At 37.8% G+C, this 22,889-nt stretch overlaps 1 protein-coding gene across 1 annotated transcript; it reads left to right on the top strand.

Annotated features, from left to right (window-relative positions):
• The first annotated feature begins 13,636 nt into the window (after positions 1 to 13,636).
• On the top strand, positions 13,637 to 14,730 carry LOC142634786 (uncharacterized). Its single transcript, XM_075809051.1, has 3 exons — positions 13,637 to 13,726; positions 14,050 to 14,142; positions 14,254 to 14,730. Exons 1-3 carry the CDS (start codon positions 13,637 to 13,639, stop codon positions 14,728 to 14,730), a joined length of 660 nt encoding a protein of 219 aa, XP_075665166.1.
• The last annotated feature ends 8,159 nt before the right edge of the window (positions 14,731 to 22,889 follow it).

The following is a 22,889-nucleotide window of genomic DNA, read 5'->3' on the forward strand; positions in this document are numbered from 1 at the left end:
AGGAATTTTTTCCTTCATGTAACTTGTATAAGTCATATCCTTAAAACTCTTTGGAACTTAAAAATATTTTTTCTTTTTGTTCTTTTAGTTGGGTTGGGGTGCTAAATTGAATAGCCCGTGTTGTAGTCATATGCTCCTTTGAAACCAAGACTCTTCTGTGTTGTAATAACTCTTCCCTCCCAGTTGCTATCTGGCATGTTCATAGCCTTTTCTATGGGAAATTCATAGCCTTTTCTAAGAGGCAGTAGTGACCTTTTGTAATGCATGTATGAATTACTGAGCATTATCCTGTAATCATCTCATATGATTTTAAACATTGTCTTTGCATTTTGATGTGAATGCACCGATGGACAATTTCTTCACTAGGTTTTATTCACAAAATCTTACAGGGGCAGTTCACTATTTTCCTAACCAGTGGTACTGAATCTGGCACAACATAAAATTATTACAATGAAATAATAGTTACAAACCTACAATTTTGCTTCTTTAATTTGCTGCTACTTCTTGACATCTTCTCGGCACATATGAGAAATATTTCATTGAGTGCCTTGATGTCCCAAATCTATAAAATACAAACCCTGATTATCTGGTCAAGATTGTAGACAGGACTTAAGGTTGAACCATTCCAAAATTGGTGCCATGGGCATTAGTACACTTAGAGGTGCCATGTCCAGATTTTTCTGATCTAATCTATATATATGCTCCTCAACATTATTCCAGTGCAAGCAACATATTGACTGCAATCGAGGTTAATAGCTACATTTGTGCATGATGTTCCAACTATGTCATCGTAGGTCACTTCACTTACGTGAACTCCAGTTGACTGTAGTTAGAAAAGTTAATATAATTTGTATTATATATATTACATTTATCTTACAAGAAATTAATGACTATTCTATAATGGGGTTTTGTTTGATTTACCTTTTGTCCATAGTTACCCCTATAACCTCCAATATCGCAGTAACTTTGAAAAATAATTATTGGGTTTTGTACTGATTGAAAGTTGACGTGCTTGAACATAACCCTTTACAACCTTTTTACAAGTATGGTATAAGTATTAGATATAAATAACAAAAAAATATATAATTACCTAAAATTATTAAAAAAATAGATAAATTTCTAAATTTAGGGAGAGCCTTAGGTCTAGTGTTTTATGTACACTGGACCAGATGGGATGCTACTATGTGACAATTTTAGGACATTTGACAGCATTAATCCCACCTAGTCCAGTTCACTAGACACTAGACCCAAGCTGAACCCCTAAATTTATTACCTATCATGTCTTGATTAGAGCTTCATTTGTGGTTCCCATGAAATTAACTCTCCTCACATGAATGTTTTCGACTTTGAAAAAATTTTCACTCTTACCTATGCTACCAATGCTGTTTTGAAACAAACGTGAATATAAGAAATTAGAAATTAAATTCTATAAAAATGTGATATAAAACCCAAGTTTTACTCCCTCCAATCCAAACATGTCAAATTATTTTACACATATAAAAAAACTAAGCACAACCACACTCAATCAATTCTAATACCAATTTGAAAATCTAACAAAATTAAGAGTTTGTTAAGATGTTATTAAGTGTAGTAGGATGTATTGAGTTTTAAATAAAAAGTTAATATAACAATTTCTTATTTGATGGTGTAAAACATGAGATTTACACCACATCTTTGACCATGCCTAAGGTGATAAATATGGTAACCAACGCAAAGTTAAGAAATTGCATTGTAGCTAGCCTTTTGTTTCATAGTAGCCAAGAAATTTCAACAACAAATCTTTGACCATTTTTGTTCTTAATTTGAATGATTATCTGATCTAATTAAATGGTAAAAATTGACTAGTCATTGATGTGAGAAATGCTTTTTCCATAAGTGGATTGTGGATTATCGATTATATATATATATATATATATATATATATATATATATATATGTATGTGTGTGTGTGTGTGTGTGTGTATATGTATGTATATGTATGTATGTATGTATGTATCCTAATTATTAGTAGATATTCTTAATTAGAGTGTGGGGAGAATGTGTAGACAAAGTAGTATTTGATCATTCTTTTTTCCAAAATCAAAAGAGGATTGGGTTGAGGAAATTAAGGATTTCTAGCATGGAAAGAAATTTGTGGCCCAATTTTCTTAGATAGATGACCCACCTCACTCCATGGTCAGGTCCACATGTAACGAATGAGATGTTAACATTAGATATCATATCTCCAATGGAAACACAATCATCACCTATTAATAACGCACTGAAAAGTCAGTTCATATATCCGTTGTCATGTCAATTTCTAAATCTTTTATAATAAGATTGAATTATTACTGAGTATTTGTTGCATACTAATTAGTTTGATTGAACAGATATGAATAAAGTTTCTTACTAGTGCCTATGATAGTGTTGTTGATAAGCACATTTTGAGAGGCTTGAATGTGAATGCCATTAGTGTTAGGACCCAGCCCTAGAGCTGATATGCATATTCTTAATCAAAACAACATTACAATTATATATCATTATATGGACTTGGGCCCTGTTAATAGAGTGTATGCTGTTGATAGTGCTTTCCTTGCAAGATAAGAGTGACGCTGCACTTATCTACTCATTAAAATATTATGTGCATAATAAAGTGTAATCACTATAAAGCGAATGTTATATATAGGTTGAAATTTTATTGTATCTATAAAAAAAAAAAACATACATACCTATATACATACATACACACATAAATATATATATATATGATTTTTTTTTATAGATATATATATATATATATATAATACTATGTATATATACATATAAGTATATATAAAAGAAATACTATGCATATATTATACTTTAAAAAAGTGACTTGTTTTTTTTTTGGGTTAATTCCTGCATGCAACGCAAAAATTAAACTTCAATAACTAGTCCCATTCCACCACTAATTATGAGTTTATACTAATAATTATTTACAAATTATTAATTACTCTCAAAATATGGTGACATGGTATATAATCACACCAATAAAAATAAACCATATAGTACAAAAATATGATATAATTATCTCAACAAAAAACAAAAAAAAAAGGCATGTAAAAATTAACCACAATGTATATTGATACTTACTGCTGGTGCCAATGAAGTGCATCCCTTCTGAGAAATAAATAAATAAAATTAAGAAAATGAATTAGACAAAGGAAAAAATTAACAGATGTCCTAATTAAACACATTATCTTATGAAATATTTTTAGAATCCTTTTTTAGGAAAAAAAATAAATAAATTTTTATATTTTATAGTAATAGTAAAACTTTCGTAAATTTGTTCATTAACAAATGCCCTAAGGGCACTGTTAACCAGATCCTTAGACAAACATGTTTCTCTCATTTGACAATGTGATTCTCTCCTCTCTCTCTCTCTCTCTCTCTCTCGCTCCCCCCCCCCCCCCCTCCCCCATATTTAAGCAACGGGTTGAGTTTGAAGCAAAACAAAAACAAAGCCTTTTCAAACCAAACACTCTAAATATGTGCATACTAAATCTTGATAAATTCAAGAATATCCAAAATTTTTGTACAATTAACATATAATTGGGACTGTTAAACATAAATCCATGAGTTGGGACTGTTAAACATATAATTTTTGTACAATTAACATAAAAGTGAATATCCAAAATATTATTTTACAAAATTTAATTAATAATTAATTAATAATTTTATTTTTTGTCCCTCAAAAAAAATTAATTAATAAGTTTTGAGTAAGATTCGAAAAATTACTTACAGTTTAAAAATCAAACCCTTCAGCCCTAAACCCTAACAGTATAAAACTGCGAATTCATACTCATCTCATACCTATTTCAAAAATGTCAAACTCTTCCTATTTGGGTTGGAAACTCCCACTAAATACAACTGATTGCCATCCCTATCTTTAAACATGTGATTTTTATACATGAAGGGTATCTAAGATAAGCAAGTACTATTTTTGCAACAAGAAAAAAAAAAGTCAAGATGGGTATTATTGTTTGACTAGCAACAAACTAATAACATCTAAGGTCTAAAAAAATTTAAGAGGAAAGTAACAGATTAATAGTAGGAATATAGCAAATATTATCCCGCAAAAACTGATTTTGTCTATTTGTAATTTGTAAAGATAAGATAAAAAAGGAAAATGATGAAAATAGAACAAATTAAAACGGAACTTACTAATCAAGGAAAATAATTCAAAGTGGTGATGCAAATGTTTAGCTTACAAATGCACTTTCTTTTCTGGGATAAGTTGTTAAGTTGATCTGCTCAATCATGATATCAATATTGAAAACTATTCCACATGATTATTATTTTGTATAAAAATTAAGTTTATTAAGTATAAATTTAATTGTTATACAAAATATACTCTACTTTCCACATTGATATTAATTCGTTTAGGGTTTGACTGACACTTTCTATGTTCTCTATTTTGTTAGAGTGCCTGTGAATTCTAAAATCAAGTAACCCTTCACTAGCTTCAACTATATTAATGTTGATAACAAATAAAGGTCAACATTCGATCTATTTAAGAATGTTGGCCAAAATGGGCTTTTGCCCTTTTTGCGAAAAAAAAATCAGTTTGTTACCCCCTTTTCCAAACTAATTAGGGAAATACCCCTCTTTTCAAACTTGATTTTCTCAAAATCGAGTTAAGCCCTATAGCGACATTTTAAGGAGTCTATAGTGACGTTTTTAAGGACCTATAGCGGCGTTTTGTAACTCGAGCTCCATGAAGTCGAGTTATAGGTTAAAAAAAAAACTTGCATGTAACTCGATTTCATGGAAGTCGAGTTACAAAACGCCGCTATAGGTCCTTAAAACGTCACTATAGACTCCTTAAAACGTCGCTATAGGACTCCATAAATTTTTTTTTGAAACTCGATTTTGAGAAAATCGAGTTTTAAAAGAGGGGCATTTTCCTAATTAGTTTGGGAAATGGGGCATTTGCCCTTTTTTTTGTGCGAAATTGGCATTTGCCCATTTTTGCCTAAGAATGTTAGAAAAGTCATTTGATCAGTATTTAAAAGTGAATAGTTTCTAAATAATAATAAAAAATGTACACATTAAGGTGGCATTATTTCAGCAAGTAATTAGTGGAAAATAAATAATTTGATTATCATGATCAAATTTGGAGAGATGATTCTAGTTGAAACACTCCAAAAGTATAGTCATGGTCATTACAACAACTAGAGGTAACATCCTGTCCATCTCTTGCTAATTGTATAGTCTCCAAAGAATAATCCAATGCGAGCAACAGAATGATTGCATGCAGTTGAAGTTAATTGCTACATCGATGCTGGATGTTCCAAACATGTTGTTGAAGGCCACTTTACTTATTTGAACTCCAATTTGTTTTAGCCAGTGAATTTAGTTTGCATTATATAACATTTATCCAACAAGTAAGTAACAGGGTAATTTGGTTTATCAATTAATCTAAATATAAGAATTTTAAACAAGTAATTTGGTTTATCATATTTGAAAAATAGATTCAAATATTGTTTTCTTCTTTAAAATTTACTAAAAGTTTACTTTTTGTCCTTAAACTTTAAAAGATTTGTTTTCATCACTTAACTTTTGTAAATGTTTTTGTGGGGTGCAGCAGCTTGGTAAAGTGGCATTGCCACATGTCATGCCAAGCATAGAGGAGGCAAGGGCAATTCCGAGGAGATCCCACCCTCGGATGGGGGCCACGTCAACAGCACGCCACCTGAGAAAGACGCACTGTAGAGAAATGGGCTGGGAGTGGGGGTTAGCCCTGACGCACTGAGAGGATGGTGGCTGTCACCCCATTTAATGCATCCCACCAAACCTCCTGGCCTCATTTATGTGGAGAAGACCCTTGAACAGTGCTGCCTTAGTTGCCGCACCTCACAGGGGTTTTGGGAAGGTGTCGGATGGGACTAGCACTTGAGTAATGGCCTGCACGATCAACAAATGGAAGATCAGGATCATTTGAGAGGGTTTATATAAGATAAAAGGTCCCCTAAAGAGAGGGGATCGAAAAAATAACAAAAAAAGATACTATAGCACAAAGAACTGAAACTGTAAACAAGTTCAAGTCTGAGGAGAATTTTCTTTTACAATATGGTGGTTGCCTTCTGTTTTTTCTTGTCTCCTTGTTATTTTTGGCCCATGGTAAACGTTATCTAACCCATAAAAGCTTAGTTTTAGAGCCCACTCTCTACAAATTCATTGTATTGGGCTATTTAGGCCTGGGTCCTCCAGTCATTTGGGCTCAGGAGCTAAATCAAGTCCTTACAATTAGCACCGTCTGTAGGAAAGACTTGAGTTTTAGGGCGTTCAACATATAACTATGATAGGCTCGGGGCCACACCGGGAGGAGTCTATGGGCTCTCAACGTTAGGACCGCTTCCTCAACCTTGAATGAAGAGGGGATAAGGAGGTCAGCGTGCATACTACACATACTAGCCAGAGCCAATCTCGAGGAGGGAGCTACATTTCTCAAGAGGAAAATACCAGAAGCATGCAACTAGAAATAGACTACCTTCGCAAGAGGCTGCGCTATGAAAAGCAAAAAAGGACTCCTTCACGCTCCGACCACTCTTCCGAAGATGACTGAGATAGCAGCTATAGGCCCAGATCAAGGACTCCCCTTAGTGAGTCTTTCTCAAAGGATGAGAAGCATCATTATAGGCGCAAAAACAAGAGCTCGTCCCGTGAAGGCTTGGGGAATGACGTTATGAATAGAGTGTTGAACCAAAAACCCAAGTCACTCTTCACGTGAAGAATCGAGGCAGGAAAACTCCCTCGCTGATTTGCTCAACCCACATTTACCATGTACAACGGTAAGATAAACCTCGTAGAGCACGAGCGACTTCAACCAGAGAATGACTGTGCATTTCAAGAACAAGGCCCTAATGTGCAAGGTGTTCCACTCCAGTTTGGGGCCTGTGGTGATGAGATGGTTTAACAGCCTGAAGGAGCACTCTATTAGCTTCTTTAAGGAGCTCACTCAGGCGTTTGGGGCTCATTGTGGGGTGCAGTAGTTTGGTAAAGTGGCATTGCCATACGTCATGCCAAGCGTCGAGGAGGCAAGGGCAATTCTGAGGAGATCCCACCCTCGGATGGGGGGCCACGTCAGCGGCACGCCACCCGAGAAAGATGCACTGTAGAGAGATGGGCTGGGAGTGGGGGTTAGCCCTGATAGGAGTGGGTCCTCCAATCATTTGTGCTCAGGAGCTAAATCAAGTCCTTACAATTGGCGCCGTCTATGGGAAAGACTTGAGCTTTAGGGCATTCAACGTATAACTATGATAGGCTCGGGGCCACACCGGGATGAGTCTATGGGCTCTCAACATCAGGACCACTTCCTCAACCTTGAACGAAGAGGGGATAAAGAGGTCAGCATGCATACTACACATACTAGCAGGAACCAATCTCGAGGAGGGAGCTACATTCTCACGAGGAAAATACCAGAAGCATGCAACTAGAAATAGACTACCTTCGCAAGAGGTTGTGCTGTGAAAAGCAAAAAAGGACTCCTTCACGCTCCGACCACTCTTCCGAAGATGACCGAGATAGCAGCTATAGGCCCAGATCAAGGACTCCCCTCAGTGAGTCTTTCTCAAAGGATGAGGAGAATCATCATAGGCGCAAAAACAAGAGCTCGTCCCGCAAAGGCTTGGGGAATGACATCATGAACAGAGTGTTGAACCAAAAACCCAAGTCACTCTTCACGTGAAGAATCGAGGCAGGAAAACTCCCTCGCCGATTTGCTCAACCCACATTTACCATGTACAACGGTAAGACAAACCCCATAGAGCATGAGCCACTTCAACCAGAGAATGACTGTGCATTCCAAGAACAAGGCCCTAATGTGCAAGGTGTTCCACTCTAGTTTGGGGTCTGTGATGATGAGATGGTTTAACAGCCTGAAGGAGCACTCTATTGGCTCCTTTAAGGAGCTCACTCAGGTGTTTGGGGCTCATTGTAGGGTGCAGTAGTTTGGTAAAGTGGCATTGCCACATGTCATGCCAAGCGTCAAGGAGGCAAGGGCAATTTCGAGGAGATCCCACCCACAGATAAGGGGCCACGTCAGCGGCACACCACTCGAGAAAGATGCACTGTAGAGAAATGGGCTGGGAGTAGGGGTTAGCCCTAATGCACAAAGGGGATGGTGGCTGCCACCCCATTTAATGCATCCCACCAAATCTCTTTGCAGCATTTATGTGGAGAAAACCCTTGAACAATGCTATCTTGGTTGCCGCACCTCACAGGGGTTCTGGGAAGGTGCTAGATGGGACTCGCGCTTGAGTAATGGCTTACACGATCAATAAATGGAAGGCCAGGATCATCTGAAATGGTCTATATAAGATAAAAGGTCCCCTAGAGAGAGGGGATTGAAAAAATAACAAAAAAAGATAATGTAGCACAAAGAACTGAAACTGTAAATAAGTCTGACAGTGATATATTCAAGAACTAATCTCCTCGGACTTGGCCAAGGAGAATTTTATTTTACAATACTGTGGTTGCCTTATGTTTTTTCTTGTCTCCTTGTCATTTTTGGTCCATAATAAACGTTATCTGACCCATAAAAGCCTAGTTTTAGAGCTTACTCTCTACAAATTCATTGTATTGGGCTATTAGGGTTTGGATCCTCCAGTCGTTTGGGCTCAAGAGCTAAATCCAGTCCTTATAGTTTTACTTTATCATTATATGTTTTTTTTTTCCCTTAGTTTATATCATTATTTGTTCTAAGTTGGATCAAACCAATTTCATTTTAAAAAGGTTGAACACATGGCTTGTAATTATTTATCACATGTAGAAAGAAAATTAGACAAAGAACAGATTACCCTTTGTCTCTTGATCAATTTAGGTCTATTAGGTTGAGTTAGTGCCTCATGAGACAAAACCCAGGTGCCTCGTATGTCAAATCAATTTTTGTCTTTCTTTTATGAAATTAATTAGTTCATTTTTCCTCCCTAACCTAGGCAATTTATGTACCTGCCATAGCAAATGAGTCTGATACAAATTTCATCACTCATCACTGAAAATACCCCAATTTCTTAAGGTGGCATGTTTGACACTTGTTTCCAGCTTCTGATAACTCCAAAATCCAAACTTTTTGTGGGACCCAGTCATCACTTTTTGTGGTGTGAAATGATCATGTAAGTTTAACACATGAAGGAGCCGTTGGTGTGAAGTCAAAAGTTGCGGCTGGTAGGCCCCTCAATGTGTGTGTATTTACAAGAATGCCATTATAATCCAGTTTCTATAACTCAAAAACACCCAAAACATGCTTTCAGTTTTACTAACCCATTACTCAAAAATCAGATAATTAAGTGACGAAAACAAGAGTTGAAAACATATCCAAACAGCCTTCTCTGCGTTGGTCCCACCATTTTTGAGTAATGAGTTATGGAAATAGAGTGATGGGTGATGAAATCACCAAAATCCAAACAGCCCCTAAGCTTTCATGGGTGGGAATAAAAAAACACCAATCTCCTTATCAACCAAAAACGGACATTCCCACACAAACATGTCAACAGTTATGGAGCAATAGTTTTGCACCCAACACCATTATAATAATTTGCATCAATCATAATTTGGGATTACTACTAATTTTTCATCATACTCCTAACTTTTTTTTGCTTGTGTGTGATTGAAAAATGTAGTAATCCCAAATTATAATGAATGCAAATTATTAATTTTTTCCCAAAAAATAGAAGAGCCTCTGAGCACGCACGTGAAATGTTGTGTTTTAATTCTAAAATATAGCCATGTACTACACATCCATAATAAAAAGCTAAAAAAAAACATAAAATTTAAAATTTAATCACTACCCTTTTTTTTTTGGTTAAAAGGCTAACATTTTTTTTTTTTTGTGTTGTTGTTGTTTTTTTTTTTTTTTAAATTTTATTTATGACAGTTATCAAGTTGTATTTAATCCTAAAATGTAGTGTTTTAATCCTAAAATTTAGCCATGTACTACACATCTATAACAAAAAGTTAAATAGGGCTTATATTTAAAATTTAGCAACTAACATTTTTTTTTCTTTTACAGTATAAGACTCAAATTTTTTTTTTTTTTAAGGAAAGGCTCTAGATGTGCATCCACCTTTTTTTTTCTTTTTCTTTTTTCTTTTTAGTGGTGTTGTTGTTGTTCTTTAATTTACGGCAGTTATCAAGTTGTGTTTAATTCTAAAATTTAGCCATGTACTACACATCCATAACAAAAAGTTAAAAAGAACTTATATTTACTGTACGGGATATGATCCGAGACCCATTGGGCCTTGGGCCTTGGCCTGAACACTACCTAGGACCACAACTGGGCCAAAACCGCATAGTGAGCCCACTTCATTTCAAATACCTAGTAGACAAGTCTATGCCGATCAATTATGACCTAAATGAGAATGTGCCTCGGACTGGCCCATGCCCTCGGTAGCTCGGTATTGCCTTGGGGAATATCGCTGCTAAGCAGCCTTTTGGAGGCAGGATTCAGTTCCAATGCCATTATCGCTGTTTCCAATAGAGCATATTCCTTATCAGGAATAATCAAATTAGACCCCACCCACACGAGTGAGACCAGAAACTAATCATAAGCATCTCACCAACGTCAAGCTATAAACTTAGAGGTTGAATGAGAAAGGGGGGGTTGGCCAGTAAGAGTAACAAAAGAGAGTGAGAAAAATGAAGAACGTACTACCAAAAGAAAGGAACTAAAATGGAGAGAAAACAGAAGTCAGTGAAAGCAGAGAGGGATAATTAGGCCATTTGGCAAGGAATTACCCTTGGTAGGAAACTCTAAACCCACTATACAAGTAAGTTGTGAGCCCAATTCTAAGCTTGACCCATTAAGTAGAAAATTAGGTACGCACAATTGGCACCTTCTGTGGGGATCTCCTACGTAGCTGTAGTTTTGCCAAGGAGTGACTGGGAAAGATGTCTGAACATCACTCAGCCAGTTATGCCGTTAGTGATTCGAGAGGATTTTCTCGGGGTTCGAGCTAGTTGGAAAGGAGGCATAAGAGGAATGAGGACTGGCGTTAGAACCAAGAAAGGGGGACATACTAGTTCCGGGGAAGGATCGTCACAAACGTATCGATCAGCGTCAAATGTTTCTAGCAATGAACATCATAACAGGAGAGATTAGGAGTTAGACTGCATGCAGAGAAGGATAAGAGATTTGGAGTTATAGTTATAAGAGAGGCGCCAGCGAAGGCACCGTAATGAATATGCTAAGGGGTCTGAAATAGCGAGGAGAAGCCATGGAGAAGTATCCCCCCAGTCAGGCTCGCACCGGTCGAGGGATCAGTCGAGGGGTTATGGTGACACACATTTCGTTTCCCCTAAGCATCGGAGGCCACAAAATGCCGCTTTAGATGCTATGAGCCGGGCATTACACAGAGCTGCTCAGTCACCATTTTCGCAAGAGATTGAACGGGGCACCAATGCCGAGCAGATTTACCAGACCCCCATTTATTTCTTATGATGGAAAAATAGACCCGGTGGAGCATGTAAGTCATTACATCCATATGATGTCTTTGCATAATCACAATGATGCCTTGATGTGTAGGGTGTTCCCCTCAAGTCTCGGGCCCACTACTTTAAGGCGGTTTAATGGAATGAAGAAAGGCTCGGTTTATGACGTGTAGCCATGTACCACAACCCGTGGACGCTTTGCTATCCATGAACATGGGAGCTAGGGAAACTCTTCAGAGTTATGCTAGTAGGTATTAGGAGCTATATAATGAGATTGGTGGGGATAACGAGAAGGTGGCGACGAGCACATTTCGGCTGGGGTTGCTCGAAGATTCTGAGTTACGGGAGTCATTGACAAAGAGACTGCCCTAGGATATGAGACAGCTCATGAGGCATATCAAGGAATACAAAAGACTAGAGGATGATCAGGAGCAGAATAAGGGCAAGGCTCCGATCACAAGTCAACTTAGGCAAGGGGGTTTCCAGTCAAGACCCACGAGGGAATTAAGAATTCAGGAGCTGGGCATTCAACCCGGGGAAATAAATGTGACATTCAAGGAACCAATGCACAAAATAGTGGAGCAAATTAAACACGAACTGTAGATGGCCGAAAAAAATGGGGGTGATCCTTCGAGGAGAAATCAGAGTTTGCATTGCAATTATCACAGGGAAAAGGGGCATACTACTGAACAATGCAAGGTGTTAAAGGATCATTTGGCGCAGTTGGTTAGGGCAGGGCATTTAAAGGAGTTTGTGGCAAATCTAAAAAGTCAAGAGACTGGTCGAGGTGCCTGGCTAAGGGGGAATCCTCTTCCACCCCCCTTAGGAGTAGTAGAAGTCATTCATGCTGCTTCAAGAGGTACATTAGTAACCCGAAAGAAGGGGGTATTGACCGTGGTCCTGGTAGAAAACAACCAGGACATACAACCACCCGAGAAGAGGTTGAAATATACTCGAGAGCCCATTGCCTTCGATGAGGATGATCTAGAGGGAATGACACAGCCCTACGATGACACGTTGGTTATAACAGCTAGAATAAGTGGCTTTATAGTAAAGAGGGTGCTGGTAGACCAAGGAAGTGGTGCTGAGGTGATATATCCAGATTTATTTAGGGCACTTGGTTTAAAGAATAAAGAATTGTCTAAGTTTGATACACCTTTGGTTGGGTTTGATGGTCGAATGGTGGTCCCCGAAGGGCAAATTTCGCTTCCCGTGAATATGGAAGGCAATGAAGTAATGGTGACCTTTATAGTGGCCAATACATTCTCACTATATACAGCGATACTCAGCACCTATGTTGTCAGTCCCAGAGCCCGAGGAGGATTTGTTCATGTATCTTTCCGTGTTTGAGCATGCCATGAGTGCTGTGTCGCTGAGGGATCAAGGTGTACAGCAGCTAATATATTATGTTAGCAAGACTCTGGTTGACACCAAGACAAGATATTTACCTTTGGAGAAGTTAGTATTAGCCCTGGTGCATGCCGCACGTAAATTGCCCCACTATTTTCAAGCTCATACCGTCTATGTACTGACCAAGTATCCCTTGCAATCCTTGTTGAAGAGATTTGATTTTACGGGCAGGGTAGCCAAGTGGGGAACTCGGATGGGCTCTTTTGACATAAGGTATAGATCCAAAAGTTCAGTGAAGGGTCAAGTCCTCACTGATTTTTTTGCAGAGTTTTCCTCGAGAAGGGAAGCGGAGATTGTCTGTCATATAGAGATCCAGTCGGGGAGAGTATTTGTGGAAGGCACATCTAGTGCATTGGGGGCTAGAACAGGGATCGTTATCATCACACCAGAGGGGATAAAGTTGGAGCATTTTTTTAGGTTGGGCTCTCAGGCTTCCAACAATGAGGCCAAGTATGAGGCCTTACTTGCCGAGCTTAGAGCTGCTTTGAATTTGGGAGCACAGAAAGTGGAAGTTTACTCGGACTCTCGACTGGTAGTGAATTAGATACAGGGAAGTTTTGAAGCCAAAGATCCCCAAATGGTTGATTATCTGAAACTAGCAAAGTAGACTATGAAGCAGTTTCAAGAGGTGAAAGTCGTTCAAATTGCCTAGGGATAAAACTGACATGTCGATTCTTTGGCTACATTGGCATTGTCGCTGAACGAGGAAGTTTCGCGGTTGATCAAGGTGGAAACGTTGAAAGAGCCTAGCATTGATATTAGGGTGAATGTCTTAGCGATGGCAATGACCGAGCCATGCTGGATGGATCCGATTATCGATTTTTTGGCCGAGGATCGAGTGCCGGCCAATGCAAAGGAAGCAGACAAGGTACGTCACATAGCTGCTCGGTATTGGTTATGACAGACCTCATTTTGTACTGCAGATCTTTTAAAGGGTTGTATCTATGATGTTTGCACTCGTGCAAAGTTGGTGAGCTCTTGACCGAGCTTCATGAGGGGGTTTGTGGTAGGCATGTTAAGGGATGCTCATTGGCCCAGCGTGCGATCTCTCAGGGATTTTGGTGGCCACAAATGCAGAAGGACGCAGCCGAGTATGTCCGAAAGTGCAAGCAATGCCAAACGCACGCCCCTTTGATACATTAGTCGGCAGGGAGTTTAAAGCTTATCAGTAGTCCATGGCCTTTCACTCAGTGGGGGCTAGACATTATTGGTCCATTCCCTCGGGCTACAGGAAACTGCAAATTTGTCTTGGTTGCCATGGATTACTTCACCAAGTGGGCAGAGGTTGAAGCATTAACAACATCCGGGATGTGGATGTTAAGAAGTTTATGTGGAGAAACATAGTAACGAGATTTAGAGGTTCCCGAATCCCTAGTATCTGATAACGGGTTGCAGTTTGATAGTAAAGCCTTCCGCAAGTTCTGCAGCGATCTTGGTGTTAAGAACAGGTATTCCACCTCAGCGTATCCACAGAGCAATGGTCAAGTCGAGGCTGTTAACAAAGCAATTGTGACCGGGTTGAAGAAAAGGTTAGAGGGCACTAAAGGGATGTGGGTCGATGAATTGCCGAACATATTATGGGCCTACAAGACAACCCCTAGGAGATTCATAGGAGAAACTCATTTTTCGCTGACGTGCGGAGGGGAAGCAGTAATACCGGCTAAAATAAGCTTATGCAGTGCCCGAATTTCAAGGTTTGTCCCTCCCGAGAATGAAGAGCTGATAATGAAGCAACTAGATTCGTTGGAAGAATGCCGAGAATCAATGACCATAAGGTTAGTCGAGTATCAACAAAAGCTGGCTCGTCGATACAACCAAAACATCAGAAGTAGGAGTTCAGGGTTGGAGATTTGGTATTGCGAAAAACAGTAGGGACTACACAAGATCTCAGCGTTGAAAAGTTGGCTCCAAATTGGGAGGGTCCTTACAAAGTGACTGCAATTGCTGGAGTTGGAGCATATTACTCGAAAGATATGGATGAAAGGCCACTCCCCTAGCTACGGAACATTCAAAATTTGAGAAGATTTTATCATTAACCAAGGAATGGGTTACAGGCCGTGTATTATGATTTTATATATATATAAATGATGTTTATGCACATAATGTATAGAAGTTAACTCTATTTCATCTAAGGACAAAGACATGTGCTCAGTTCGATCCTAATCATCGAACAGGTGGAAACCTTACGTATATTTTATCTAAGGATAGAAACCTGTGCTTGGTTCGATCCTAATCACCGAACAGGTGGAAACCTTACGTATATTTTATCTAAGGACAAAAACCTGTGCTCGGATCGATCCTAATCACCGAACAGGTGGAAAGCTTACGTATATTTTATCTAAGAACAGAAACCTATGCTCGGTTCAATCCTAATCACAGAACAGATGGAAACCTTACGTATATTTTATCTAATAACAGAAACCTGTGCTCGATTCTATCCTAATCACCGAACAGGTGGAAACCTTACATCTATTTTATCTTAGAAGCCTGCACTCAATTTGAGCCCGATCATTGAACATGTGGGAACCCGGTGCATATCTTCACTAACGGGAACCCGTACTTGGTGGTGATCAGATCCCCATTTTTCTAACAGAGTGGCTTACCCAAAGTTGTGAATTCCTAATCCCGACTATACTCGGGATAACTATGCTCGATTAAGACAAATCGCCGTCCAAGAATGAATCTTAGTTCAATTTTATGATCGCTATAAATGAAAGAATAAAGTATGTCAAAGATAATCTAATAACAATGCGAAAATCATTTATAAATGTAACCAAAGTAGATGTCCCGTCACCATATCACAGTGACTAAACGAACTAAAATGAAAACAAATTTAAATGAAGTAATTGTTCCGTCACCACATCCCGATGACAAATGGGCAAACCAGGTAAAACGAAATTGAGGACTAAATAAAGAAAGAGGTAAAGTAAAAGATTAAAGTAGGTCAAAAGCTTTCATGCTTGAGTGGCAGGGTCAGTCTCCATGGCAGATTAACGAAGTGCATCCTTGGCAGGCTGAGCGGCAAGTTGCAGAGTTTGTGTGTCCCCGATAGGTTGAGCTCTAGAGTTTAAGGGCAGCAGTGAGGTTGTGTGTTACGCAACATCGAAGGTGCTGGTGACTTCTAGATCAATTGACTCCACATGGGAGTCAATTTCCTGTACTAGCTCCTTCATGCTAGGGGTGTCCTCCTCATCATTGGCACTAAAGGGATTTTAGGCAGAAGGTGGAGGCTCAGGGAAGGGTATTTTCTTGAGGTTCCTCAGCGGAGAATCATCCGGCACTCCCATAGCTTAAAGGGCAGCCATCCAACCTTCCTCAAACCCGAGCCTCCGTGCTTGATGGACAATTGGTTTCGCAAAATTCTAAGCGTCTGCAAAACCAACGTTATACCATTTGCCTTCGCAAGCTTGAAGGGTCGCCTTTAAATATGCTATTTTGTCAACTTGTGCCAAGTTAAGGCTCTCTGCTTCTACCAACTTAAGTTCCGTCCCACTCAGTTTCACTTCCAACTCTGTCAACCTTCGCTCTGCTAGTGCCCGAGCCTTCTCAGACTCCTGAGCCTTCTTCTTGGCAGCTTCAACCGCCGTGCTTTGGTCTTTTGTAGTGGCCACAACAATGTCTTTCAAGGCTTTTTCCCAGTCAGCATCTTCGGCAACTTCCTTCAACCATTCATCTATAACGTACACCAGTTGCGCAACTTGATAACACAATAACAATAAATGTGAAGAGGAAAAGTGTAAATATATTGGTGCAGGGCAGAGAAAGTAAAGAACATTACCGCTATAGTATTCCACTGCAAACGGGTAGCTAAGGATCCATCAGTGCCGCCCGAGAAGAAGTGCACATCCTCGGGTAGTAGAAGACATTGTGTCAAACTCTAAGCGACCCACCCTCCCTCACCTTGGGCCTAGGTCCTGACATTGGCTGTCACAGGAAGAGGCTCATTCTCGAGCCTAAAGACTGTCTCCCAACCTACTTTTGGCCTAGAGGAGGATGCCACGTTAGACCCTACTTGTGTGGTGGGCCGGGCGGTACTAGCAGGCTCCCGGATAAGTATTCCCCATGATGCTCGAGTAGGTGGAGTTTTCGGAGGAGCATCCCCCGGTCTCTTGGATGGTTGGTCAGTTATACGCTGCCTTTTTCGAGAGCGGGCATGAGGAGGAGGAGGAGGGGGAGTCTGACTCTTGCCTTGAGGTGGATGCTGCTGAGCCGATGGACTAGCACCAAGCACAAAACGATCCAAGGTCATTGTTCTTTTAACCACCATTTCGCCTTCACCTTGGCCGGCTTTTGCTTCCGAGGAATTTACTGACTTGGCTACTGCTTGCTCGGCTGTTTGAACTAGGGCTTGGTGCTCCTCAACGAGTCTGTGGACGGAACGACTTTGAGAGACAAGATCTGTTGAGGCATCCCTTAAAGGTATTAAGGACTCCAAACTAGATATTCAGGGACCGAAGTCCCGAGCCTCACCAACAGTTAACTTGGGGGGAAGAAGATTAGGATGTCGCACATTGATGTACAACAACAAAGGACTGTCCACTAATAAGGCTTGTCCGAAGGGCTGCCAAGTGGAGTAAACTGGATTGCAACTGAGTATAAGATGGGATACCAAAGCTACCCGTCAGAATTCACAAATATCTTTGACCGAAGCACTAAATTTAAGTCTCTTACGTGCACTACTCTAATGTCCGGTTTAAACCTTTTGCTGTTTGCACCAAAGTAATATGAAAACTGGTTAGCGCTTGTTTGAACAAATAAGCACGGGTAAAACATGATTGAAAGTAGTTAAAAGTTCTCGGGACCGACCAACATCACACGGTGAAAGTGGGCAGGTGAGCTCGTCGACAAGCCAATTACCGCTCACCTGAACATATTCTCCCACCGAATTTCTGTTAGAATCGGGAAGGCATGATATAATTTGTACCCGTACATCCCTAACCTTTAAGTAATAGTCAGATCTAATGTTGTCACATAAACTGTACATAAAGTTTATGTCATGGTGGTTTAGTTGTAACCTGTATATTCGATTTAATCTACTGACACAACTTACGACTCTGTAAAGATTAGGGGGAAGTTGGTCAGGGTACAAACCATAAAACCTAAGGGTAATAAGTATGAGAGGGTCTACGGGAAATCTAACCCCTCCCTCCAAAATAGCCATCAAAGGAAAGAACACTGTGTTAGAACCAGAGCGTCACTGGAAAGCGATGTCACCTTCGTGACAATAAGCCACCTCTAAATCTCTAAGAATATCATAGACAACTCTAAAATTAGCCAAGGATGCTTCAGTAGAAAGAAGATACGAGTAGCCCATTCTTAACTCTAGAATGAGGGAAAAAATTGAAAAAGAGAAGGACAAAATGAAGAAACTTACTATGGGCTCTAGGGGTTGGTGATCTTGGTTGGAGAACCTATGCACGTGAGGAGTATGCTCGGCAGAGAGAAAGTTGAAGAGGACAAAGAAATAAAAATGGTATGAAGAGTTAGAAGGAACTATTTATAGGGCTAAGGAATTTAATGAAAAAGAAAGTGGGAAATTCTTTTTAAATTCCTTTTCATAACTCTCACACGTGTGGCCTTAGTTCACGAACCATTAGGTCATGATTACAGTTAGATTTGACAGCCTGGCAGAACGCTCCTTTCGAGAGGGCATTAATAACCGTCTTGTTCATTTAATGGCTGACGTTTGAGCTTCCCGACAAATCTTTAGCGCCTACTGGATTGTCCTTTATTCGTTCCCAGTAGCCGAACCCAAATCAAGGGAGGGCTATTGTACAGAATATGATCCCTGACCCATTAGGCCTTGGCCCGAACACTAACTAGGGCCACAATGGGGCCCAAATTGCATAGTGAGAACATTTCATTTCAAATACCTAATAGACAAGTCTATGCTGGTCAATTATGACCTGATTGAGAATGTGCCTCGGACCTGCCCATGCCCTCGGTAGCTCGGTATTGCCTTGGGGAATGTTGCTGTCGAGCAGTCTTTTGGGGGCAGGACTCAGTTCCAATGCCATTATTGCTGTTTCCAATGGAGCATATTCCTTATCAGGAATAATCAAATTGGACCCCACCCACATGAGTGAGACCAGAAGCTAATCATGAGCATCCCACCAACCTCAAGCTATAAATAGAGAGGTCAAGTGAGAGAGGGGGGGTTGGCTAGTAAGAGTAACAAGAGAGAATGAGAAAAAGGAAGAAGTTACTACCAAAAGAGGGGAACTAAAAGGGAGAGATAACAAAAGTGGGTGAAAGTTGAGAGGGATAATCAGGCCATTTGGCAAGGAACTACCCTTGGTAGGAAACTCTAAACCCACCGTACAAGTAAGTTGTGAGCCTAATTCTAAGCTTGACCCATTAAGTAGAAAATTGGGTACGCACATTTACTATTTAGCGACTACCTTTTTTTTTTTTTTTTTTCTTTTACGATAAAAGACTCAAATTTTTGTTGTTTTAGTTTTTCTTTTTCTTTTTTTGTTAAGGAAAGGCTCTAGATTTGCATCCACATTTTTTTATTTTTAGTGGTGTTTTTGTTGTTCTTTTATTTATTATAGCTATCGAGTCATAGGTTTTATCCAAAAAAAAACTACCCTTATTTTGAAAAAAAAAAAAACATAACACTATCCCACATTCTATTAAAAAATAAAATAAAAAACCCTACCTAGCCACCTTTTTTTTTTTTCAAATTCAAAGTTTAAAAACAATAGAAATTTGTGGATAACTACACGTTTAAAAGTTTATCAAAAAATAAAAATACACGTTTAAAATTTTTGAATTAAACTATTTTTTTTATAAAAAAAATCTCACGTTCTATCCAAAAAACACTACCCGATTACCCTTTTTTTAAAAATTCAAAGTTTAAAAACAGTAAATGTTTGTGGATAACTACACATTAAAAAATTTCGAATAAAACTACCAGTCTCCCACATTTCCGTAATTTATTATTTATACATGTGGGTTGAAATAACACTCCCCACGTTAAAACTTTTTATTTAATCCTAAAATAATGTGTTTTAATCCTAAAATTTAACCATGTACTATACATCCATAACAAAAAGTTAAAACAACTTATATTTAAAATTTAGCAACTACCTTCTTTTTTTCTTTTACGTAAAAGGTTCAATTTTAATCCTAAAATGTAGTATTTTAAGCTTAAAAGTTAGTCACTTACTACACATCCATAACAAAAGTTAAAAAGAGTTTAAATTTCAAATATATTTCTTTTATAGTAAAAGGATCAATTTTAATCCTAAAATAGAGTGTTTTAATCCTAAAAATTAGCCACTTACTACACATCCATAACAAAATTTAAAAAGAATTTAAATTTCAAATATAGCGACTACCTTTAAAACTGAGAAAATGTACATTACATTTCTTATGGAGTAGTAAATTAATAATTATAAAAAAAATGTAAATTGAATTTCACTTAGAATTATACAAATGATAAATATATTTTATGTTACAAAAAAAAAAATTTTACAACAATTTCTTAGATAACAACAACTTTATGTGAGATTTGAATCATACAAATAATTCTTGTAAAGTCTCTAACCTAAACTTATCTAATATTCCATTACAATGCCTCTTGATCAATACAATCCAATAAATTTGTACATACATCAACCTAAGAGAGATAGAAGAATTAGAAAAAAAAAACTTTAATAATTTAAAAAAGAAAAAGAAAAAAGAGAGTTTGTATTTGTTTTAAATTGGGAAATCAATTAAGTAGCCTAATCCCCTCAAAAAATTCCTAAAAAAAGAAAACCCAAACCAAGTAGCAGGGCGTGTTATATCATGTTATTTTACAAAGAGAGTAAATTCCTATATAAAAAAAGATCCATGCCAATATTTATGGATTGGATCAATTATGATGAATGGATAGCACTATAGCAGGAAAATTTTGCTCTTATGGATCACAATGTGACACGCTATTGCTTAAGTAGGATTATAATTTATGTGCGAGCCAAGGCGAGGCTTTTCTATTAAAAAACAAAACCTAGTAGATTATGCCGCAATTGAAGACTTGAGGTACTGTAAGTGATGAAGTTGATATATGCAGTTAGTTGAATACACTGGATGTGAGTTTTAGTTCGTCACTTTATTTTACAAAAAGAAGCGTAAACTCCTATATATATATATATATATTTTTTTTTTTAACCAAACCACGCAATCCCCTAAAAAAAAGCGTAAAAAAAAAAAAAAAAAAAAACCAGAAAAGAGTTTGAATTTAATTCTAGGCCAAAAAAAGAAAAAGAAAAAGAAACATCTCTTACCAATATTCTTTTCAAGGAGTCAGATCAAGCACAAACCTTCTTTTTGAAATTTCAAAGTCAGCCACGAGTAATAAGCCACCATCAAACACCCTCAAATTCCTAGTCACATTCACCCACATGTAAGTATTCCTCAAATTATGAATACTTGACAACCATGGCAAGTAAGAACTCAAAAAAATGTCAATGATAATAGAAGAAAAGAAAAGCAAAAAAAGAAGATCTTGCAAAAGATAAAACCTAAAAAGTTGTTGGAGCCTTTGACAATGTCGATATAAATTGTTTAAAAACCAAATCCGAAAGTAGAAGAAAAAAAAAATGATGTAAAGCTAAAATGAATGTCTTCAATCTGAAGAAGAATGAGAGATAAAAAGTGAGATAGAAATTGGCAAAGCGTACGTGAGTTTGTAGGTTTTAAAGCGTAGGAATTTTAATTTACATATTTATCCCCGTTAGTTGAAAACTTGTAAGTGAGTACGATAAGTGTATTTTAGGCATCAAAATTGAGGAATCCAAACAGGAGAAACCCCTTAAATAGTAGTATAGAATACTTAGCAACCATGACAAGTAAGAACTCAAAGAAAGTCAATGATAATAAAAGAAAATAAAATAAAATAAAGAGGAACTTGCAAAAGATAGAACCTGAAAAGTTGTTGGAGCCTTTGATAATGTCGATTTAAATTGTTTAAAAACCAAATCTGAAAAGTAGAAAAAAAAAAAAAAAAGGATGTAGAGCTAAAATGAATGTCTTCAATCTGAAGAAGAATGAGAGATAAAAAGTGAGATAGAAACTGACAAAGCGTACGTGAGTTCGTAGGTTTTAAAGCGTAGGAGTTTTAATTTACATATTTATCTCTGTTAGTTAAAAACTTGTAAGTGAGTACGATGAGGGTATTTTAGGCATCAAAATTTAGGAATCCAAATAAGAGAAATCCCTTAAATAGTAGTATAGATAAAAGAAAGAAGAAAATTAATTCGACTCACGAGGCACATGTGTTTAGTCTCAAGAGGCACTCTATCTCAACCCTAATTCAGCCACGTGTGATCAACAATTACATGTAACATTTCCATCATTTAAAAAAATAAAATGATTTGTGTTAGATTCTATACTTGTATAGTTTTATTCGCAAACACATGAACACAAACTTGTTTAGATATAGCTCATAGAGTCTATATAATAAATTAGACAATACTCAAGAAGCTAGTATTCAATGTCTTGGAAGAGTAACCCTATGGAGCTTTTTTGTGAGAGAGAAGAGTATCTCTTTTGCATCCTATGTGGCTTCCCTAAAAACAAGAAACCTCTTGAAATTTGAAGTGTAGCACGTAACTTTGTTTTATGGGGGAAAATTGCATTGATCTTCATTGAGGTTTTATATTATTTACACTCACTACTTTATTTTAGAAAATGACCTTTTATTACCCCTAAAATGCAAGCTACTATTTATACTAACTACTATTGAATGTTATAAACAAATATTATAAACATACTAACACAATAATTGCAATATGAGAACTGCTGGATCCATAATATTTTTTCAACAAACCATAAATGATATCTTGTTATATGTGATAAAAAAAAAAAGTGTTACTTTAGCAAAATTTTACAATATTTTTTCAATAAATCATAAGTAATAAATTATTATTAATTTTAAATTAAATCCATAACCACCGATAACAATCGTAATATATTTTCTCATAACCGTCAATAACAACAGTCCCTTTAGAAAAGAAAATGTAGTTGGGAAATGTCTTGCCTAT

Source organism: Castanea sativa, chromosome 1 (assembly GCF_040712315.1).
Source record: "Castanea sativa cultivar Marrone di Chiusa Pesio chromosome 1, ASM4071231v1".
In the NCBI taxonomy this organism is placed as follows: domain Eukaryota; kingdom Viridiplantae; phylum Streptophyta; class Magnoliopsida; order Fagales; family Fagaceae; genus Castanea; species Castanea sativa.

Excerpts from the sequence above, each read along its gene's own strand:
- LOC142634786 (XM_075809051.1), top strand. The coding sequence starts at position 13,637 with ATGGCAATGACCGAGCCATGCTGGATGGATCCGATTATCGATTTTTTG. Across the intron at positions 13,727-14,049 it reads ATGCAAAGGAAGCAGACAAG|TGGGGGCTAGACATTATTGG; the intron begins GTACGTCACATA and ends CCTTTCACTCAG. Across the intron at positions 14,143-14,253 it reads ACTTCACCAAGTGGGCAGAG|TTTGATAGTAAAGCCTTCCG; the intron begins GTTGAAGCATTA and ends AACGGGTTGCAG.